The sequence below is a fragment of the Gobio gobio genome, assembly GCF_949357685.1.
Source record: "Gobio gobio genome assembly, chromosome: 22".
Lineage (NCBI taxonomy): Eukaryota > Metazoa > Chordata > Actinopteri > Cypriniformes > Gobionidae > Gobio > Gobio gobio.
The window spans coordinates 30,033,442-30,055,041 of NC_137118.1; the positions used below are offsets into that span (position 1 = coordinate 30,033,442).

The 21,600-nt window shown below is 42.3% G+C and overlaps 1 protein-coding gene across 1 annotated transcript; it reads right to left on the reverse strand.

Annotated features, from left to right (window-relative positions):
• Positions 1-1,534: 1,534 nt before the first annotated feature.
• Positions 1,535-17,890, reverse strand: LOC307119226 (uncharacterized protein). The gene is made up of 4 exons (XM_079805387.1): positions 17,558-17,890; positions 14,445-14,564; positions 3,410-3,607; positions 1,535-3,046 (listed from the first exon to the last, which is right to left on the reverse strand). Exons 1-4 carry the CDS (start codon positions 17,661-17,663, stop codon positions 2,733-2,735), a joined length of 738 nt encoding a protein of 245 aa, XP_079661513.1. The 5' UTR covers positions 17,664-17,890; the 3' UTR covers positions 1,535-2,732.
• Positions 17,891-21,600: the final 3,710 nt, after the last annotated feature.

A 21,600-nucleotide genomic window follows, 5' to 3' on the forward strand; every position in this document is an offset into this window, starting at 1 on the left:
AATGTTCATAATTACTGTGTATTATGCAAAACCCAAACTTCTGTGCAACACTGTATTTACAGTGTACTTACATGGTAACTCCTCAGGAACTGTCCACTTAATATAAAGTGTAAAATGTTCGGAATTACTGTGAAATATGCTAAACCCAAACTTCTGTGCAACACTGTATTTACAGTGTACTTACATGGTAACTCCTCAGGAACTGTCCACTTAATATAAAGTGTAAAATGTTCATAATTACTGTGTATTATGCAAAACCCAAACTTCTGTGAAACACTGTATTTACAGTGTACTTACATGGTAACTCCTCAGTTACTGTCCACTTAATATAAAGTGTAAAATGTTCATAATTACCGTGTAATATGCAAAACCAAAACTTCTGTGAAACACTGTATTTACAGTGTACTTACATGGTAACTCCTCAGGAACTGTCCACTTAATATAAAGTGTAAAATGTTCGGAATTACTTTGAAATCTGCAAAACTCAAACTTCTGTACAACACTGTATTTACAGTGTACTTACATGGTAACTCCTCAGTAACTGTCCACTTAATATAAAGTGTAAAATGTTCGGAATTACTGTGAAATATGCAAAACTCAAACTTCTGTGCAACACTGTATTTACAGTGTACTTACATGGTAACTCCTCAGGAACTGTCCACTTAATATAAAGTGTAAAATGTTCATAATTACTGTGTATTATGCAAAACCCAAACTTCTGTGAAACACTGTATTTACAGTGTACTTACATGGTAACTCCTCAGTTACTGTCCACTTAATATAAAGTGTAAAATGTTCATAATTACCGTGTAATATGCAAAACCCAAACTTCTGTGCAACACTGTATTTACAGTGTACTTACATGGTAACTCCTCAGGAACTGTCCACTTAATATAAAGTGTAAAATGTTCGGAATTACTGTGAAATATGCAAAACCCAAACTTCTGTGCAACACTGTATTTACAGTGTACTTACATGGTAACTCCTCAGGAACTGTCCACTTAATATAAAGTGTAAAATGTTCATAATTACTGTGTATTATGCAAAACCCAAACTTCTGTGCAACACTGTATTTACAGTGTACTTACATGGTAACTCCTCAGGAACTGTCCACTTAATATAAAGTGTAAAATGTTCGGAATTACTGTGAAATATGCAAAACCCAAACTTCTGTGCAACACTGTATTTACAGTGTACTTACATGGTAACTCCTCAGGAACTGTCCACTTAATATAAAGTGTAAAATGTTCATAATTACTGTGTATTATGCAAAACCCAAACTTCTGTGAAACACTGTATTTACGGTGTACTTACATGGTAACTCCTCAGTAACTGTCCACTTAATATAAAGTGTAATCGTTAGGGTAAATGTTGTGTACCATCAGTGTTGTTACATGATAATTTCATAGGAACTTCCCACTTACTTGAAAGTAATTTAACAATTGCATTAGTAAAATGTCAAAGTATTAAACCTTGATTACCTCTCGGTAAATCATGTATAGAGGACTGCAAAAAAGAGGGGGGGGGGGGGTTTAGTAAAGCTAAACAATGTTTATTAACACATTAAACTCAAAAGTTTAACAGATTCTGAAGCAAAACTTCAGTGTACTTGCAGCTGGGTTAACACTAGAACAGCAGTGTATAATTCTTGATATTAATTCTTGTTCTGAAATGGTAACTGAGTTTAATTTGACAATTTTGATCATGGTTTAAGGAACATCACAGTTTAGCACAGTGAACTGGAGTGAATTACAAAATGTACCTTAAAGGGTTAGTTCACCCAAAAATGAAAATTATGTCATTAATTACTCACCCTCATGTCGTTCGACACCCGTAAGACATTCGTTCATCTTCGGAACACAAATGAAGATATTTTTGTTGAAAGCTGATGCTGAGAAAGGCCTCCATTGACATTCAGTACATTTACACTCACAAGACCCATAAAAGGCACTAAAAACGTTGTTACAAAGTCCATCTCACTACAGTGGCTCTACAATAATTTTTCAAAGCGACGACAATAGTTTTTGTGCCAAAAACAAAAACAAAATAACGACTTTATTCTACAAGTTCTTGTCTTCCTTGTTGTTCTCGGCCGTGAACTCACGAAGCACCACGACGCATGCGCGAGAATATGACGTAGAGCCGGCGTTCGGGAATCCATGAAATGCACACTTTAGTCACATTTTGAGCACTACGCACTAAGACCTAAAGCACGATCAATGTAGAATTCAACAGCTTAGATACGGCGCGTCTTCCTCTGCTCGTTGTAAACAAATCTCCACCTCGCTTCTGGGTCACGTGTCCGAACGCCGGTTCTACGTCATATTCTCGCGCATGCGTCGTGGTGCTTCGTGAGTTCACATCCGAGGCCTACACGGAAGACAAGGACGTGTTGAATAAAGTAGTTATTTTGTTTTTGGCACAAAAACTGTTGTCGTTGCTTCGTAAAATTATTGTAGAGCCACTGTAGTGAGATGGACTTTGTAACGACGTTTTTAGTGCCTTTTATGGGTCTTGTGAGTGTAAATGTACTGAATGTCAATGGAGGCCTTTCTCAGCCATCAGCTTTCAACTAAAATATCTTCATTTGTGTTCCTAAGATGAACGAATGTCTTACGGGTGTCGGACGACATGAGGGTGAGTAACTAATGACATAATTTTCATTTTTGGGTGAACTAACCCTTTAACAATAACATCAAAACATAAATACGTAGATTGGAGGTTTTGTCTTTCTATCTCACTTTATATTTTATTGGCAGCAGTTTACGCTCTTTTTTGGATTTTTCTATGTCAGACCTTAGGTCTGCTGTCAGTGACTGCAGGCACCTCTTTGCAAAGTCACAGAGTTTCTCCTCTTTGACTCTGAACTTTGAGATGCTTCTGTAAAACTCTGGATCAACAAGCTGTATTTCAGCCACAACAGCTGTTAATGCCAGTGTATTTCGGTCAACCCCGACTTTGGCGCATGCCTTACTGATACTCCCTTCTTTCTTGAAGGCGTGAAGAACTTTATTGTACCGCTTCAGTACATCTTCTGGGGTTGTTGCTGTAGAAAGAATAACAAAATTAAAACCAGAAAAAAACTAGACTTGCATCAAACTGATACATTTCCAGTTAAAACACACACCACACAAACATATAACAAATTCTTGGTGTTCTTGAACTGCTAGCATTTTTTTCAATTCCTATCATACAAATCATGTTTGCATTTCTCAGACATATTCTAAATATGTTAATGTTCTAACAATATTGGAAAATAAATCCAAACTAGGGGTCAACTGATTTTTTCAGGGACGATATCAGTACCAATTGTAGTCAGGGAGACTGATAACCAATATGTGCAATGTGTTATATGGAGTAAACACATATCAACAGAAAGATGAGATTCGAAAACAGAACATGCGCTTACCACGTGAACTGTGCTTCGTATTTGACCTGGTAGCACCCTTGGTCTTCTTTTTATGACCTCTTTTCCTCTTCCGAGGAATGTTGCTATCAGATGACTCTGAAGAGGAGCAAGAACTCAGGGACTCCTCATCAGTGCCACTGGTGCTGCATTCAGTGCTTGAGTCCAAGATTTTCTTAACTTTCTTTTTTGCCCCTCTGTCTAAGAACACAATAACACATTTAGGTAGACAAAAAGTCAAACATGCTTAGAGAAGTAATCAGCATTTCATGATTGATGTGGAATCACTATCAGTAATTACTTTATTTTAAGGGTCCAGAATAATGCATTAGTTAAGCATTAATTAAGGATTAACTTGTTCACAACTAAGCATTAGTTAAGCACGAACACACTAGTAATTAATGATTAACTTTACATTTTAAGGGTCCGTAATTATGCATTAGTTAAACTAGTAATTAATGATTTGCTTGTTCACAATTTTGCATTAGTTAAGCATGGACACAATAGTAATTAATGATTAACTTAACATTACAGTAAGGGCATATTAGACATTATTTACAACTTAATAAGCCATACATTATTTTTGTGTAGCGATGTAATTAGATTTCTGTGTATTTTCTGTTAAGTTAACTGAACAATAAGCTAGTAATTATTTAATTACTGCTGATTTTGCCGTTATAAATTGCTAAAATAGTGTAATAAAGACAATTTAACCCCCTATTCTGAAGTGAAAGTTTTATCCTCATTAATTATGGCACTTATTGAGTAATATTTAAGTTTATTAACCAGAATAAGCCAATAATTAAGCATAACTACCATTAATACAGTACTAATAAAGGCAATTTGACCCCCTGTTCTAAAGATAAGTTCTTATTTACACTATTGGTTTGTTTAGCAGTTATTCTGCAACGTGATCTCACGAGAATGTGTATTTTTATGTAAAATGTCTGGTTCTACATTCATCTAAAACGTACAACATTGACATCACTAAACATTTAGCTGTTTGTGACTTCTGCTGCAAACTCGGTTCAAAGGATTATGTTAAACAAAACTACACTTTAAAACTCTAAAATGAATAACATTTCTGTAATCATTTAACCATTATTTATCATGTAATATTTATTTTGTTTGCTGTGGGACAGAATGACTAAAAAGTACACCAAAACGCAACATAAATTCACAAAATACACCTATTTAATTTGTTCGCTGTAATCCTCATCTTTAGAATCCATACGATGATCTTTATCCAGCGATCTTCATCTTAATGTTCAACTGCGACCGTAAACAAATCCTGCGCACGTTATGAATTAGTGATGTGTCGTCCATGAACGATTCGTTCATTTTGAACGAATCTTTAATATGACTCAAGAATATCGGGTTGTCTCAGAGAGTGATTCGTTCATTTTGTGTTGACTGTGCATGCGCAACATCCCATATGTTCTGTACAGGAAACAGAAAAGATTAGTTCACCAGTCTCGAGTCATTCGTTCATCAAGTCCCAGCCCATAGGCAAGGCTATGCAGTCACCGGAAACAGAAAAGATTAGTTCATCTCTCGAGTCTTCTCATTCAAATCGTTCGTTCAAGTCCCCATAGGCTGAATGCAGAAACAGCTCATCTCTCAAGTCTCGTTCTTTTGTCACGTGACGTGACAGCCGTGTTGGATACAGAAATTAGTTAATTCCTTTACAGTCTATGGTTAATTCACAATTCCTTACAAACAAGTGAGGTTTTTTATGTTTGTTTAGTTCAGTTTTTTTTAGCTAGTTTAATTGATTTTCCTATGAAGCCTGGACACATTGGGTTGTTCAGAACGGATAGGCATAACAAATGTTTATTGCACATATCTTCTGATGATTTTATAATAATAAATATATTACAACATGCAGTCAATAATACGACTGTAATATTGTATATGTTGCGAGACACTGAACAGGAAAGCGGTCACGTGAAAAAAGAACGAACAACTTGAACAAGAAGACTCGGGAGATGAACTAATCTTTTCTGTTTCCGGTGACTGCATATTGCATATGGGTCTGGGACTTGATGAACGAATGACTCAAACCTGAAGACTCGAACCTGGTGAACTAATCAATTCTGTTTCCGGACGCATGTATTACATGAGGCTGTCACGGCCCAGATCAGACATGATGCCGGAACTAACGGCTCATACCCGAGAGGTGAACTAAACTTTCCAGGGAACAGACGTGTTTAAATGTGAAGTGACAAAGGAAAGCACGATTTGGATCGGGAGGTGAGGTGAACTAACAGACTGCATACATAGACTGAAGCAATTTAAGCAATTCATTAATCATTTATTTCTCAAAGTTTGACCGTGGCTGCATTAGCTTATATTTTATGTTTTATTCCAAAAGTACTAAATGTGTTGAAAAATGTAGCATGTAACGTTTTAATTCGATTCTGCTGAAATGAACGAAATGACTTGAAAAAAGATTTGTTCATTTTGCTGAACGAGATTCAATGATCCGAGTCAGTAAAGTGATCCGAACTTCCCATCACTATTATGAATTAAAAAATCTTGTTTTACGGCAGTGATATCAAACGCTTATTGGCTCTCGCCTGCTTCATCACAGATTGCGACATGCCGTGTTTTAGTGTTTGAATGAGAAACCAAACGCGTGCACGCCTTCAAAAAGTGGAGTTAAGCTTTAATTTAATAACTTAAATTCTCTGTATCGCCAGAGAGGACTCGACTGCAAAACATCGCAATTTGGATTACTATTGGTACCGCTTTTGACATTTTCACAATAAAGAAATTATTGTGATAACACTTTTGTTATGTTTTTTCTTTATACGTTCACCCTAACGTTACATACTTTTAAGAAATGGTTATGTGTAGGTTTAGAGGTTTGAGTGAGATTAGTGGCTCAACAAATAATTTTAATGCTATATTGTTACTAAAATGTAAATTTTCCAAAACATTTCTGCTCATTAAGTTGTATTGTCATTTTTTATTCTGTTTGTTATGTTTGGGTTTAGGGATTTAACACCTATCTATAAAATGGTACAAGGGAAATTGTACATCTTTTTTTTTAATATAAAATATATTTTAAGTTTTTTTTTCTCTGTAAAATCATAATACTTTTGTGTAAATGTTAACGTTACCTTTCACCATTTATCCAAATATACAAAAAAAAAAGTATGTTTTGTGTCTGTAAAAGCTGCTTATGAATTTATAGGCTTAATTATTGGCTTATTCTGGTTAATAAACTTAAATATTACTCAATAAGTGCCATAATTAATGAGGATAAAACTTTCACTTCAGAATAGGGGGTTAAATTGTCTTTATTACACTATTTTAGCAATTTATAACGGCAAAATCAGCAGTAATTAAATAATTACTAACTTATTGTTCAGTTAACTTAACAGAAAATACACAGAAATCTAATTACATCGCTACACAAAAATAATGTATGACTTATTAAGTTGTAAATAATGTCTAATATGGCCTTACTGTAATGTTAAGTTAATCAATAATTACTATTGTGTCCATGCTTAACTAATGCATAATTGTGAACAAGCAAATCATTAATTACTAGTTTAACTAATGCATAATTACGGACCCTTAAAATGTAAAGTTAATCATTAATTACTAGTGTGTTCGTGCTTAACTAATGCTTAGTTGTGAACAACTTAAAGGGATAGTTCACCCAAAAATGAAAATTAGCCCATGATTTACTCACCCCCAAGTCATCCTAGGTGTATATGACATTCTTTTTTAAGACGAATAAAATCTGAGTTATTTTACAAAAGTCCAGGCTAATCCAAGCGTTAGAATTGGATTTATAGTTGCTCTGTTTTTGAAATCCATAAAAAGTGCATCTGTCTGTCATATAACTGCTCCACGTGGCTCCGGGGTGTTAATAAAGGCCTTCTGAAGCGAATTGACGCGTTTGTGTAAAAACATATTCATATTTATAACTTTATCAAGTAAACTTTCGACCGACCGCATTCCATGGAAAAGTGTTGAATGTTGAAAGTGAAACTCAAGATGCGTACGTGACGTCATGACGAGCACACCTGGTCGTGTTAGTCTTTCGATCAGCAGGGTAACTTTCAACAATTTTTCCATAAATTGAACAGGAAAGGCGGTCGGTCAAAAGTTTAGTTGATAAAGTTTTAAATATGGATATTTTTCTTACACAAACGCATCGATGCGCCTCAGAAGGCCTTTAGGCCTTTATTAACACCCCAGAGCCGCGTGGAGCAGTTATATGATGGGCAGATGCACTTTTTATGGACTTCAAAAACAGAGCAACTATGAATCCAATTCAAATGCTTGGATTAGCCTGGACTTTTGTAATATAACGATACTCGGTTACTTAACGTAACCTCGGTTCTCTCTAGAAGAGGGAACGAGTATTGCGTAAGTTCCTTACGCTACGGGAAAGTATTCTTTCTTCGAGATTTCTGAAAAACCCAAAATTATCCTTAATTTTGTAACATTGTCAACGCAGTGCGGCAGCCTGGCAGACCATAGCAGGCTATTCCAGCGTGCTATTGGCTGCTCTGCTGGCAACTGCAGCAGCCTATCGGTGAGCCCGCGTGACGTGGCGACCAATGAGGGCGCTTCGCGCCCACCTGGCTTCATTTGCCTACAGGTGGGGCGTGGCCACGTGTATATAAACAGGGCTCACGGGCTGCATATTCGGTTTTCGTAGTTCTGAAGCGTAAAAGCCCGCGGGGCGCACGGCAAGGAACGCAATACTCGTTCCCTCTTCTAGAGAGAACCGAGGTTACGTTAAGTAACCGAGTATCGTTCTCTTACGAGAGGTTCTCTCGTATTGCGTAAGTTCCTTACGCTACGGGAACATATTGTCAACGCCGTGCGCGCCTCGCATACAGCATATGTATCCCAGGGAACCGGGGACCATAACACTGCTCGGGCAGGGTGGCCGGTAAAGGAAACGGGCCACCACATATACGGACACTTCGTTTGAACTGACGGGTGGTTACAACGGGTGGTTACAACACCCTGCCTTATGAATGAGGGAACGGCACCTGCCGGTCGCCTTCAAATTCACCACACCTTGTCTCATGAATGAGGGAACGGCAAGGCCGGTCGCCTTCAAATTCACAATATCTTGTCATATGAGTGAGGTAACGGCACCGCCGGTCACCTTCAAACTCACAATAGCTCTTTTCGTAAATGAGGGAACGGTACCGCCGGTCTCCTTCAAATTTACATAAGCCTTGTACCGAACTTACTACCAGTATGTGAGCTATGTCTGCGCAGAATCACCGGGCAGAACCAACAGCCTTATTGAACTGATAACACTTTCGCCTGTAAGGCAGGAACTTCCAGATTGTAAAATCTCACGAACGTAGACGGGGAGGCCCAGCCTGCCGCCACGCAAATATCGTGGATGGAAATCCCTCTGGCCCAAGCCCACGAAGAGGCCATGCCTCTGGTGGAGTGTGCTCTGACACCTAGCGGGCACTGCAGGTGTTTGGAAGCGTATGCAGTTGCAATCGCGTCCACTATCCACCTGGACAGGGTCTGTTTCGAGGAGGCGAGACCTTTAGCGCGCCCTCCAAACGAAACAAATAGCTGCTCAGAACGCCTGAAGGCGGCGGAGCGTGTGACATAAACCCTCAATGCCCTGACAGGGCAGAGGATATTGCCACCGTCCCCCTCGTCGGATGCTGGCAGAGCCGAGAGGGAGATAATCTGCGCCCTGAAAGGAGTGCCGATCGCTTTGGGGACATAACCATGCCTCGGTCTGAGAATGACCTTAGAGTCATTAGGACCGAACTCCATACACGTCGGGCTCACTGAGAGCGCGTGTAGATCCCCCACGCGTTTCACTGAAGCCAGAGCTATCAGGAACGCGGTTTTTAGCGAAAGGAACCTTGGTTCCACAGTCTCGAGCGGTTCAAAGGGATGAGCCTTCATGGCCTCTAGGACCAAGGCCAGATCCCAAATAGGAACCGATGGGAGCCGCGGGGGATTCATCCGTCTAGCTCCTCTGAGGAAACGGATGATGAGCTCGTTCCTTCCTAGCGTGCTGCCTAGCGTCGTCTGGGCGAACGCTGCTATAGCCGCTACATACACTTTGAGCGTGGAAGGGGACCTGCCCAGTTCCAAGAGCTCCTGGAGGAAGGAGAGCACCCGCTGGACCCCACATTGCTGCGGTTCCAATCCCTTGGAAGCACACCACTCAGTGAACACCGACCACTTAGAACTATATAACCGCCTCGTTGAGGGGGCTCTAGAGTGTGAGATCGTGTTCATAACCCCTTCGGGCAGGTCAACGGGTATCCGTTGGTCACCCATACATGCAGAGACCATCGCTCTGGATGGGGATGCCAAACTGACCCTCCTGCTTGAGAGAGGAGGTCTGCTCTCAGCGGAACTGGCCAGGGGGGTGAGTGCGACAGCTTCACCAGCTCTGGGTACCAAATCTGGTTCTCCCAGCGCGGCGCTATAAGGAGCACCGGGCGGCGCGTTTCCCTGATTTTCGCTATAACCTGGGTCAATAGGGAAATCGGCGGGAAAGCATACAGCGGGAGGCTGGGCCAAAGTTGGGACAGCGCATCCTCGCTTTTGGACAAGAACGTCGAGCAGCGGGCGTTCTCTTTTGTTGCAAAGAGGTCGAGCTCCGCTCTGCCGAATAGGCGCCATACCAGCTGGACTGTCTGGGGGTGCAGGGACCATTCTCCTGGGAGAATGAGGCCCCTGGACAGCTTGTCCGGGCCCACGTTGAGGTGGCCCGGAACGTGCGCCGCTCTCAGCGAGCGCAGCGAGCTGTGTGCCCACACGAGCAGGCGTTCCGTCAGATTGCCCAGACACCTGGACCTGACACCGCCCTGCCGGTTCACGTAGGACACCACCGTGGTATTGTCCGACCGGACCAACACATGGTGTCCCCGCATAAACGGGAGAAACTGCTTGAGCGCGTTCTCTACCGCTATCATCTCCAAACAGTTTATGTGTAGGAGTTTTTCTCCGCTCGACCAGAGGCCCGAGGCCGGTCTGCCCTCGAAAACGGCGCCCCAACCCGAGGTGGAGGCGTCCGTCGAGATGACTTTGCGGTGTGAAATGGCTCCCATTGTCACTCCCCGCTGGTACCAGTCGGCTACTAACCAGGGCTCTAGGGCTGCAACACAGCCCTGAGTTACTCTGATCCTGAAACCTCCGGCAGCCCAGGCTCTGTGAGGCACTCGGGCGTTTAACCAGCGTTGCAGCGGGCGCATGCGCATTAAGCCCAGCTGGAGCACAGCTGCAGCTGAGGCCATACGTCCCAGCATCCTCTGAAAAAGCTTGAGAGGTGCGATTTTGCCCGGCCGGAAGTACGCAGCCATGCGCCGAACTTGGCGCGTGCGTTGTGGTGACAGGCGGGCAGACATAGCCACAGTGTCCAGATTCAAACCCAGAAATGAGGTTGATTGCGTGGGCACTAATGAGCTCTTGGTCCAGTTGACCGTGAGCCCCAGGCTGTCCAAATGGCTGAGCAGCATTGCCCTGTGGGCGAGGAGCTCGGCCTCTGACTGCGCCAGGATGAGCCAGTCGTCCAAGTAGTTCAATATTCGCATCCCCCGGTTTCTCAGGGGAGCGAGGGCCGCGTCCATGCACTTCGTAAATGTACGGGGTGCTAGTGACAGGCCGAACGGAAGGACGGTGTATTGATAAGCCTGGCCGTCGAAGGCGAATCGTAAGAATGGCCTGTGACGCGGCGTTATCTTGATTTGAAAATATGCGTCTTTCAAATCTAGGGAAATTAGCCAGTCTCTCGGGCGAATATGCGCGAGGATCTGCTTGGTCGTAAGCATCTTGAACGATCTCCTCAAAAGAGCTTTGTTCAGACGCCTCAGATCCAGAATCGGTCTGAGCGACCCGTCCCTTTTTGGCACGAGAAAATATCGGCTGTAAAAGCCTGACTCGCTCATAGAATGGGGAACCGGTTCTATAGCCCCTTTGCACAGCAGCGTGGCTATCTCCGCTCGAAGTAGATGTGCTACTTCTTCGCTCACTCTCGTCTCTATACGCGCACAGAAGCGCGGAGGGCGGCGAGCGAACTGCAGAGTGTAGCCGTGCTTCACTGTTCTCAGCACCCATTCTGATACACCTGGAATGGCTTCCCACGCTTTCGCGTGTGCCAAACGGGACAGAACGGCCTCTGGGCTCGAAACGCCGCGTTTCGCGGGTTTGACGGCCCGTATAAGAGGGGCGGGCGCGGTGCGCGCGCTCTCTGTGCTGTGGGCCAGCCGCTCGCTTTCGGTGGCTGGCCGCCTTACACACTGTGTCTCTACCGCTCTGAGCGGGGAATGTCTTGTGTGTGGCCCTACACTCATCGCTTCGGCCACCTTGGGCGGAAAACAAATGGTGTGTGGCGCGGCGCGTAGCGCCTGGGGCATAATGTTCGCGAAAATGTGTGAGCGCGTTTGAGCGGGCACAACTCTTACGCGTGGAACATGACCGGTTAAGAGTGGCTGTGTGACAGCGTGTGTGGTGGCTAGGCGTGGACGCAGACAAGCGGACACGTGACCTAACTCTAGCACTCGAGCGGCCGGAGGCCGCTTTATGTGAGTGGGGGACACGGGGTTTATTGTGCTTATGTGCAGGGGTGAACACAGAAAAGTGGGCACATTTACTGCATTTGAAACACATACGGCGTGAGCCGTGCAACCAGAAATAATGCAACTTTTGTGATTTCTCTGGTTCGCCGTAAAAACGGCGGTGGTTGACAGGCGAGAGGGCGTTTTTGCCGGCTCGTTGGCTGCGTGAAATTCCTCTGCAGCAGCCACAGTGGTGGGGGCTGACAGGAAAAAGAGTTTTGACGGTGGTCCGGCCGCAGCGGGACTTAACCGTCGTTTCTTGCCTCTGGCTAGGAGGGCTTTGGAGGCTCGGACTTCAGCACGATCCTAGGCCGGGGGCCCCGAGGGGGAGGCGGCTTACCGTGGCTGGAAGAGCGCGATCTGGGGCGGCCGCTCGGTCTTCGCTGAGACGAAGGGGGCCGCGCTGGGCGCTGCGTGGAGCTCGGTGCTGGCTGGTCGCGAGGACGGCGAGCAACGGAGCTACCGCTGGCGCCTGGGCGTCGAGGCAGGAAGAGGTTCATGGCCTGCGTCGTCTTCTGTACTTCGGAGAAACGGTCGACGATCCCCTTGACCGCTGGTCCGAAGAGCCCAGATGGAGAGAGCGGGGCGTTTAAGAAGGCCGCGCGCTCTGTTTCTCGCATGTCCGCGAGCGTGAGCCAGAGGTGGCGCTCACCTACCGTGAGGGAGGCCATGGAGCGTCCGAGGGCCTGTGCTGCGGTCTTGGTAGCGCGGAGGGAGAGATCCGTCGCGCTTCGCAAATCCGTGAACAGCTCAGCGTCACAGCTCCTCTCGTCCAGATCACGGAGGAGATTGGCTTGGAGGATTTGCAGCACGGCCATAGAGTGCAGAGCAGACGCAGCTTGACCGGAGGCAGCGAAAGCGCGGCCGATCAGCGATGACGTCACTCTGCAGGCCTTAGACGGGAGGGCAGCCTTTGAGCGCCAACCAGAAGGCGGGCAAAGGTGCGCTGCGACCGCCTCTTCCACCGGAGGGATAGCGTTGTAGCCTTTCTCAGCCGCGCCGTCAACTTGTGAGAGCGTCGAAGAAGCCTGAGACGAGACCCTCGCGGAGAATGGCGCGTTCCAGGACTTCGCGAGCTCCTCGTGAAGCTCTGGCAGAAAGGGTGCAGTCCTGGTGGTGGGCGCACGGCGGCGACTGTTCAGGAAGCATCCGTCGAGCCGATTCGGCGCTGCCACCTTAGGCGGGGCCCATTCGAGGCCTAGCTGCTCGACAGCCCGGGTGAGAAGGCGCAACAGTTCGGCGTCCTCACCCGCTCGAGAGCGTCCGGAGGCTCGGACTGAAGAGGTCGCGGAAGACCATTCCTCGCTGTCGGAAGCCATGATGGAGCAGCTGTCGGCGCGTTCCGCGGCCGCATCCGCCTCATCCCCAGAGGCGGCAACAGAAATGAAGGCCTGGGGTGGGGGCGGGGAAGGCGAGAGTGAAGCGGGCGGGAAGGGTTCCGGCGAGCTTCTCTCGGCCAACTCCGGAGTCCGCTGCGAGCGGCGCTTTTTCCTGCGCGGCTTAGCAGAGACTGGAGGGATGTCATCTTCGAACTGATCGAGTCGAGCCCGCAGGGTCGACATCGTTAGTTCTTCGCACTCCGGGCATCCGCCGGCGAGAAGTGCGGCGGCGGCGTGATCACGGCCCAGGCAGAGAGCGCAGATCACATGGCGGTCCCCGGAACTGAGCTGCGCGTGACACGAGCCGCAGGTGGAACGAGACATTTTTAGAAAAACGCTCGGCTCTTTTTGTGAAAGTGTGACGCAGCGGCGACAACACTGAGCAATAAAAGGATATAATGCTGCCGGATAGCAGAGCAGGCACGGATGGCTGAAGGTGGCGCGATGCTGCCGGCTTCTTCAGGCGCTGTCCTCTGCTTGCTCGTCTGCACGTTCAACGGCGGCGGGTTCCAGATCCAGCGATGCGAAGGGCTTCGCTGAAGAAAAGAAAATCGAATATGCAGCCCGTGAGCCCTGCTTATATACACGTGGCCACGCCCCACCTGTAGGCAAATGAAGCCAGGTGGGCGCGAAGCGCCCTCATTGGTCGCCACGTCACGCGGGCTCACCGATAGGCTGCTGCAGTTGCCAGCAGAGCAGCCAATGGCACGCTGGAATAGCCTGCTATGGTCTGCCAGGCTGCCGCACTGCGTTGACAATGTTACAAAATTAAGGATAATTTTGGGTTTTTCAGAAATCTCGAAGAAAGAATACTTTCCCGTAGCGTAAGGAACTTACGCAATACGAGAGAACCTCTCGTAAGAGAACTCAGATTTTATTCGTCTGAAAGAAGAATGTCATATACACCTAGGATGACTTGATGGTGAGTAAATTATGGGCTAATTTTCATTTTTGGGTGAACTATCCCTTTAATCCTTAATTAATGCTTAACCAATGCATTATTCTGGACCCTTAAAATAAAGTGTTACCAAATTGGGTCATAAAACAGTCAATAGAGCAAAACAGATATATATTTCTTACTTGAGAGTTTTAGGACAGTTTGACGGAGAAAATCTCGTTCCTCTTCAAGTGCCTTTATTGCCTGGGCCATGACCATCAGCTTGTCTTTGTCATCCAAGGAGGAAGACTCCTCCTGTCCTCCTTTATAAACAATGTAATATCAACAACATATTTTGTTTTATGAACAAGTAATAGAAAATCAGCGGTATCACAGTTTTCATATATGAAGGCCAGTATCACTGATATTAGTAATTTATACTAATGTTTTGATGAAAACTAAAAAGTCAAAATTTAAAAAAAATGTCAGGCTTCAAAAACTATCATTTTTAATTTAAGTGAACTAAAAATAATTCTTACACCCGTAAGATATTTTAGATTTAGTCCGAGAGCTTTCTGTCCCTCCATTAAAAATGTATGTACGGTATACTGTCCATGTCCAGAAAGGTAATAAAAACATCATCAAAGTAGTTCATGTGACATCAGTGGGTTCGTTAGAACTTTTTGAAGCATCGAAAATTCTTTTTGGTCCAAAAATAACAAAAACTACGACTTTATTCAGCATTGTCTTCTCTTCCGGGTCTGTTGACAATCCGCGTTTACAACACTGCAGTGGCGCTGCTGACGTAAGACGCTGCTGACGTGTTATCTGGTGTGCCGTGTATTCGCATTCAAATAAATATGTCTGAGCAAAAAATGCAAGTCTTCCTCTGTGTCGAAATCCTTAGACATGTTTGCGAAGGTTGTTTTGTTTACAGTGTGTGTCTCCCTCAGACTGTAAACAAAGCTCGGGCGTACCAGATAACACGTCAGCAGCGCCACTGCAGTGTTGTAAACGCTGATTGTCAACAGACCCGGAAGAGAAGACAATGCTGAATAAAGTCGTAATTTTTGTTATTTTTGGACCAAAATGAATTTTCGATGCTTCAAAAAGTTCTAACGAACCCACTGATGTCACATGAACTACTTTGATGATGTTTTTATTACCTTTCTGGACATGGACAGTATACCGTACATACATTTTTAATGGAGGGACAGAAAGCTCTCGGACTAAATCTAAAATATCTTAACCTGTGTTCTGAAGATGAACGGAGATCTTACGGGTGTGGAACGACATGAGGGTGAGTCATTAATGACATAATTTTCATTTTTGGGTGAACTATCCCTTTAAGACTGTTCATCGACAAAACAAACATTTTGGCATAAATGTGTGTGTTATTGTTCGTTCAAGCGCAATACTGGCGTGCAAGTCTTTCTGAGTGTTGTGTGTGTGTCAGGATGTTCTTTTTTATCTTGTCATGCATGAATGGTTAAAACCATTTGCGTGAATAAGAGCGCAATCGTATAACTAAAGGATGACAGAAATAACAGATGCTGCGTTAATTGCGTTAAAGCTGGACAAAACTTAAATGGCATGCATTTGTGTTAACGTTGACAGAACTACTTGTCATACATTGTCGACAGAAAAAGTGGACAAGACCTCAGTTACAGCAGCTGATCTCAAATTCAAAATGCATACAACCTGGGCTGCGTTTCCCAAAAGCATTGTAAGCCTAAGTTGATCGTATAACAATTGCCACCAATGGTCTCTATGATCAACTTAGGCTTACAATGCTTTTGGGAAACACAACCCTGTTTAGTTCCCCATTAAAAGAGAACTCTGGTGAATTTTTAAGTTAATCTTGGTCGTTATATCTTTGTGAGTACTGTCTATAGAAAAAAAAAAAAAAAACGGATTGGTGCTTGCAACACGGAGCTGTTTCAGTTAATGCCCAGCTCCCACTCAGCTAACACAGCAGCTATGGGGGCATATACACAAAGAGTGTCTTTGTGCCTCTAAACCAAGCCTGTAGTGCTCCAGTCAGAAATTGAAGCTTTCGCGCCTCGATCGCCCCCCGGTGGCCGGTCCCAGTATAGCTCCTAAACCCCGCCTCTCCATGTATTAGAATGGGCGCGAGACACACTAAACAATTTAATTACACTTCAAATAATTGTTTCCTAAAGATGGTTTCTGTCATTTTAGGCAGTTTTTATTACAATAATTTCATTTCAAGTGTTCGTTTTTTAAATAAGTTTAGTTTTAGTGAGTTATTTGATGCTATAAAAACGAGGGGTGTGACGTCATGATTGACAGCTGAGATTGACGGGTTCTCTGAGTGAAGTTGTCACTGAGGCACTAACGGACTTTTTTCTGGATTTTTGGGAGGAGATTGGAGCTTTAGCTTTAATTTCTACACTTCCATAACTGTTTATTTCACACCAACATAATGAATTGTTCTGCATCTGCGAGAGTGTGGGCGGGCTTTTGATAATCGCGCCTCTACTTCCTGTTCTCTACTGCGCAACTCCGGTCCCGAGATCGCTACTGCGCAGACTCGGTACCAAGATGTCAGCGCCGTGAGCGGGCCTACGAAAGCTTCAACTTTGGTCAGCGGAAGTCAATGAAGTCGCGTCGTCCATATTTTTTTACGGTCTATGCTCTAAACAGACACAAAATGCAATTAAAATGGCTGTCCAACATGAACAGGGCCCTTACATAACAACAAGATGCGTTTAGCAACTTAGCCATTGTTTAAACTCACCGAAATAGTGTTTTAGACGGCAAGCTGTAGTCTCGCGCTGAAGTCCCGTGAGAACTCAATTGTAGCCGGTAAAATGTAAATAGTCCAGGGGGGAGGAGCGTTGTGTGTGTGAAGAGTGATGATCGGCTCACAAGTGAAGAAGAAATTGTTCGTAACGCTCCTCCCCCCTGCTATTTACATTTTTTCCGGCTACAACTGAATTCCCACGGGACTTCAGCGAGACAACAGCTTGCCGTCTAAAACACTATTTCGGTGAGTTTAAACAATGACTAAGTTGCTAAACGCATCTCGTTGTCATGTAAGGGCCCTGTTCATGTTGGACAGACATTTTAATTGCATTTTGTGTCTGTTTAGAGGCACAAAGACACTCTTTATGTATATGCCCCCATAGCTGCTGTGTTAGCTGAGTGGGAGCTCTGGGCATTAACTGAAACAGCTCCGTGTTGCAAGCACCAATCCGTTTTTTTTTCTTTTTTTCTATAGACAGTACTCACAAAGATATAACGACCAAGATTAACTTAAAAATTCACCAGAGTTAAGTAAATACAAACTCACCTGCTTCTGGAGATGCCACTTCAACAATAGAAAAGTCATTGTCACTGTCTTCTTTACCTTGGTTTTCTTCATCTATTTGCTGGGCCGGATCATCTTGTAAAAACATAAAAGGATAATGTTATCGTCTGCAAATGTAGCCAAACTGATGCAATGTTGCATTAGGGACATTCATCGGCTTAGCCTAAAATGGCTCAGTGTTCCAAAACTATAGTCAATGATAATCAAATTTTTATCTATCTATCTATCTATCTATCTATCTATCTATCTATCTATCTATCTATCTATCTATCTATCTATCTATCTATCTATCTATCTATCTATCTATCTATCTATCTATCTATCTATCTATCTATCTATCTATCTATCTATCTATGTATGTGTGTGTGTGTGTGTGTAATGTAAGGTTTGCACCATATCTGCCCTAAACTAACAGTGTTGGCGATTACGAAAATATATTTTTTAAGTTTCTGTAATAGTTAATCCACACCAGGACACAGTAGTGTTTCTAAAGCTTAAATATAATAAATTTACAAACAAATTTGGGATTTAGTGGATTCAAAGACCGCACAAAATGTTTTATGAAAAGCAAGTCTTTGGGAACAACTAGAAACTATTTGGAAGTCAATAACAACAGAGGCTGTGGAAAAGTACATTAAAATTCTAGGAAGAATGCAAACTGTTATCAAGACCAGAATAGGCCATACAAAACATTACGTTTTTTGGTTATTTTGTGTGATTAAAAAATATTTGTTTCACTTAGTTATTTGCATAATAAATTACAATAATAGTTTTAGTTTTAAACCATTTTTGAGAGACTCTGAAAATACATTATCTTTATTTTGACAGGTGACGGAGGTGTAATAAATTTGACAAGCACTGTATAGAGGGCAGTTTTACCTTATTAAAACCTGAGTATCTGTGTTTTTCAAATACTTAAATTTAACCAATTACTTTATTCAATCACAATTCTACAAACTGTTACTGCCACCATCAACTAAAACTATTTTTACACTGCAAAGGTGGAACATAAGCTGCATCTGACATGGCATTTACTGTGCATTTACATTTCATAAGATAAATAGCCTGTAAAAAAAAACCATTCAGTCATTATATTATATATTATATATAGTCAATATAGAGGTAAAGCTGTAATATTAAGACAAAATCATTATGGTTGATTATTGCTCTTGAAATTTTAATGATGATTATTAATTTATTGGTGGAGGAAAAAGCATATCTGACTACAGAAAAAAAAACAAAAAAACAAAGCTAAGAACCGTTAATGAAATTGTTTAGGCCTATTGCTTTTTTTGATTAGAAATAAAGACAACATTGAAATATAGTACTAGCAGTAGCACTAGCATGAAAAACAAAATGGTTATTGAAACTGGGAATATATTAGAAAGCAATCAAAAAATACTGAAGCAGTCCATGACTTCAGTCTAATGCGAGTTACACAAAATCAATCTCTTACTTGGTGCTTGCAACACGGCATATTGTGAAAAGGTTTTCATAGCTATAAGCCATAATCATCAAAATTATAAAAAATATTTCACTTTGCATGTGAAAAGTATATATTAATTTTACCTTTTAAGTTGAAATAAATTAACTTTTTATATGTTTAAAACTAATATTCTAGTTTTTTGATTTTCACCTGTAACAATAACATAGCTAGTTAATGTGGTTACATAGTTTTTGCAAGCAGAATTTGTTATTCATCTTGCAAATGTTCACCGAGGTCCTCTCCAAAAGTAGGAAAATAACTCACTATTCAAGTTTTAATGTACAACTCTCCACATCAATGTGTTAAATAGAAGTTTGCAATGGCATTCCACCTAGGCTACTCCATATTACCCATTGTTTTTAACTTGTGTATTACCTAAAAAAACAACTAAGACTCAGCTATTATACCTAAAATAACTTTTTTAAGAACATGTATTACTGTTTAAAAGGCCACTATTATGCTATTTTAAAGTTTCTTAATGCTGTTGTGGAGTCTCTTACAACGTTTATATTAATCAAAGGTAAAAAAAAAAAAAAAAAAAAATTCTTCATAATATACATTTGCACATCATCAAATTTTCAATGATTCTCAAACGACTCGTCAAATGATTCAATCTTTATAAATCCCTCCTTTCCGCTAGCTAATCTGTGCTCTGATTGGCCAGACAGCGCAGTATCTTGTGATTGGTTTACCGCTCTGTGTCCGATTTGAGAAGCAGTCTTCAGTAAAATTAAGGGAACACAGCAAGAGTTTATGATTATACTCCTCCTGTGATATCATGGTAAAGATGAACTTTAACCACTGATCTTCACATGCTCATCCTTGGGCAGGGTAATAAAACTGTCTTTACCTTCACATTATAGAGCAAAGCGCCACCTTCTCAACTTGATACTGTCCAGTGTCCACAGAAATCAGCTGTTGGTTTGAGTTTTCCCTGCTGTGTGCGCACAAGTGTTTTCATTCACTTGTAGCTATGTTACACACTACATGAAAGGTCATTTTCAAAAATCCATAATAGGGGCCCTTTAAATTAATATTTATTTCTAATCATCTTTTTTGTACATTACATTTTGGTTGTTGTTTTTTATTAATTAAAATTATTTTCTTTAAAGGTTTTCACAGGGTCTACATCTAAGACAAATTGATTTGATGGAAGACTGTGTTGCCAAAACATCAACAACATTGTCCAGAATGAACAAATTGCTCAGGAAGGTAGCTTAAATTTAATAACTCTTCAGTACTACATTGCTCAGCTAATTGAACTGTAATTAATTTTGTTTGTACTAATATCCACTTATTTTTTACAGGTTTGCATTAATGCATTGAGTAAACTGAAAAGAAAAACAGGTCTTAGAGTTGGCGGGAAGTCAAGACAGAAGTTTGTGGCCATAGATGAGTCTAAGTTTGCTCACAAGAGAAAGGTACATCTGACATGAGAAATACAAAAAGTTTGTTTTTTACCATGTTGAAATACTAAAGCGACATTCACTAATATTGCCAGTGTTAATATCACATCAAAATACCACATGCAATCAAAAGATGTGATTGAATGATGTGCCAATAGCTGAACAATAAGTTCTCCTCAGAGGTGTAAAGTATCTGAGTAAATGTAATTAGTTTCTGTACTTAAGGATACGTTGTAGTTGTACTGAGTATCAAATATGAGCAACTTTTACTCTCTATTTGACTACATTTTTGAACAAGTAAAAGTAATTTTTACTCCAATACATTTGTGATAAGTAATGCAAGCACACATTACATTTTGCATGTCACCTAACTTTTTCTGCAGCAGTTTATTTCTGCTATAAAGAAGTGATATCACTATCTATATTCATATGTGCTGAGCAATGGCTTGAATGACCCCCCAAATGGTCATGGGGAGATCAGAATCCAAGTGTATGTTTTATCAAACACAATCCAGGTTTATCTGCTGTTAACATTTGTTATGTTTCTTGTGTTAATGTATTTTCAGTTTAATCGTGGCCGCTGCCGTACTACTTGGCAGAGAAAAAAAGGCTGGGTGTTTGGGATGATGGAGGTTAAAGGAGTTCGCCGCCTACCAGTCTTAAAGTTGGTAAAGGACCGTTCCAGGACCACATTGATGCCCATCATCAAAAGGCACATCAGAAGGGGGTCAGCTGTTTATAGTGACAATTGGAGGGCATATCTGAATGCGCTACAACCACAAGGATACAAACACCTAACTGTAAACCACAGTAAAAATTTTGTTGATCCCCAAACTGGCTGCCACACACAACATATTGAACGGGCCTGGCTAGCCATCAAGGCACAGGTATCAAGATTCAGGGGTAACAAAACTAAAAAACTATTAAAAGAACACTTGAAATTCATCCAGTGGCACTACTGGCTGGCAAGAAGAAATAGGAAAGGTGCTTTGGCACAGTTGATCCATGATATTAGAAAAGCATACAGGTTTAGATTTAATTAAAGTTATATCAGCTGAAAATGCATGATGTTTTGATTTTCTAGATGTCCTCTCTTTTTTTAACTTTGCTGTGATCTTTTTTCAGATTCGTAA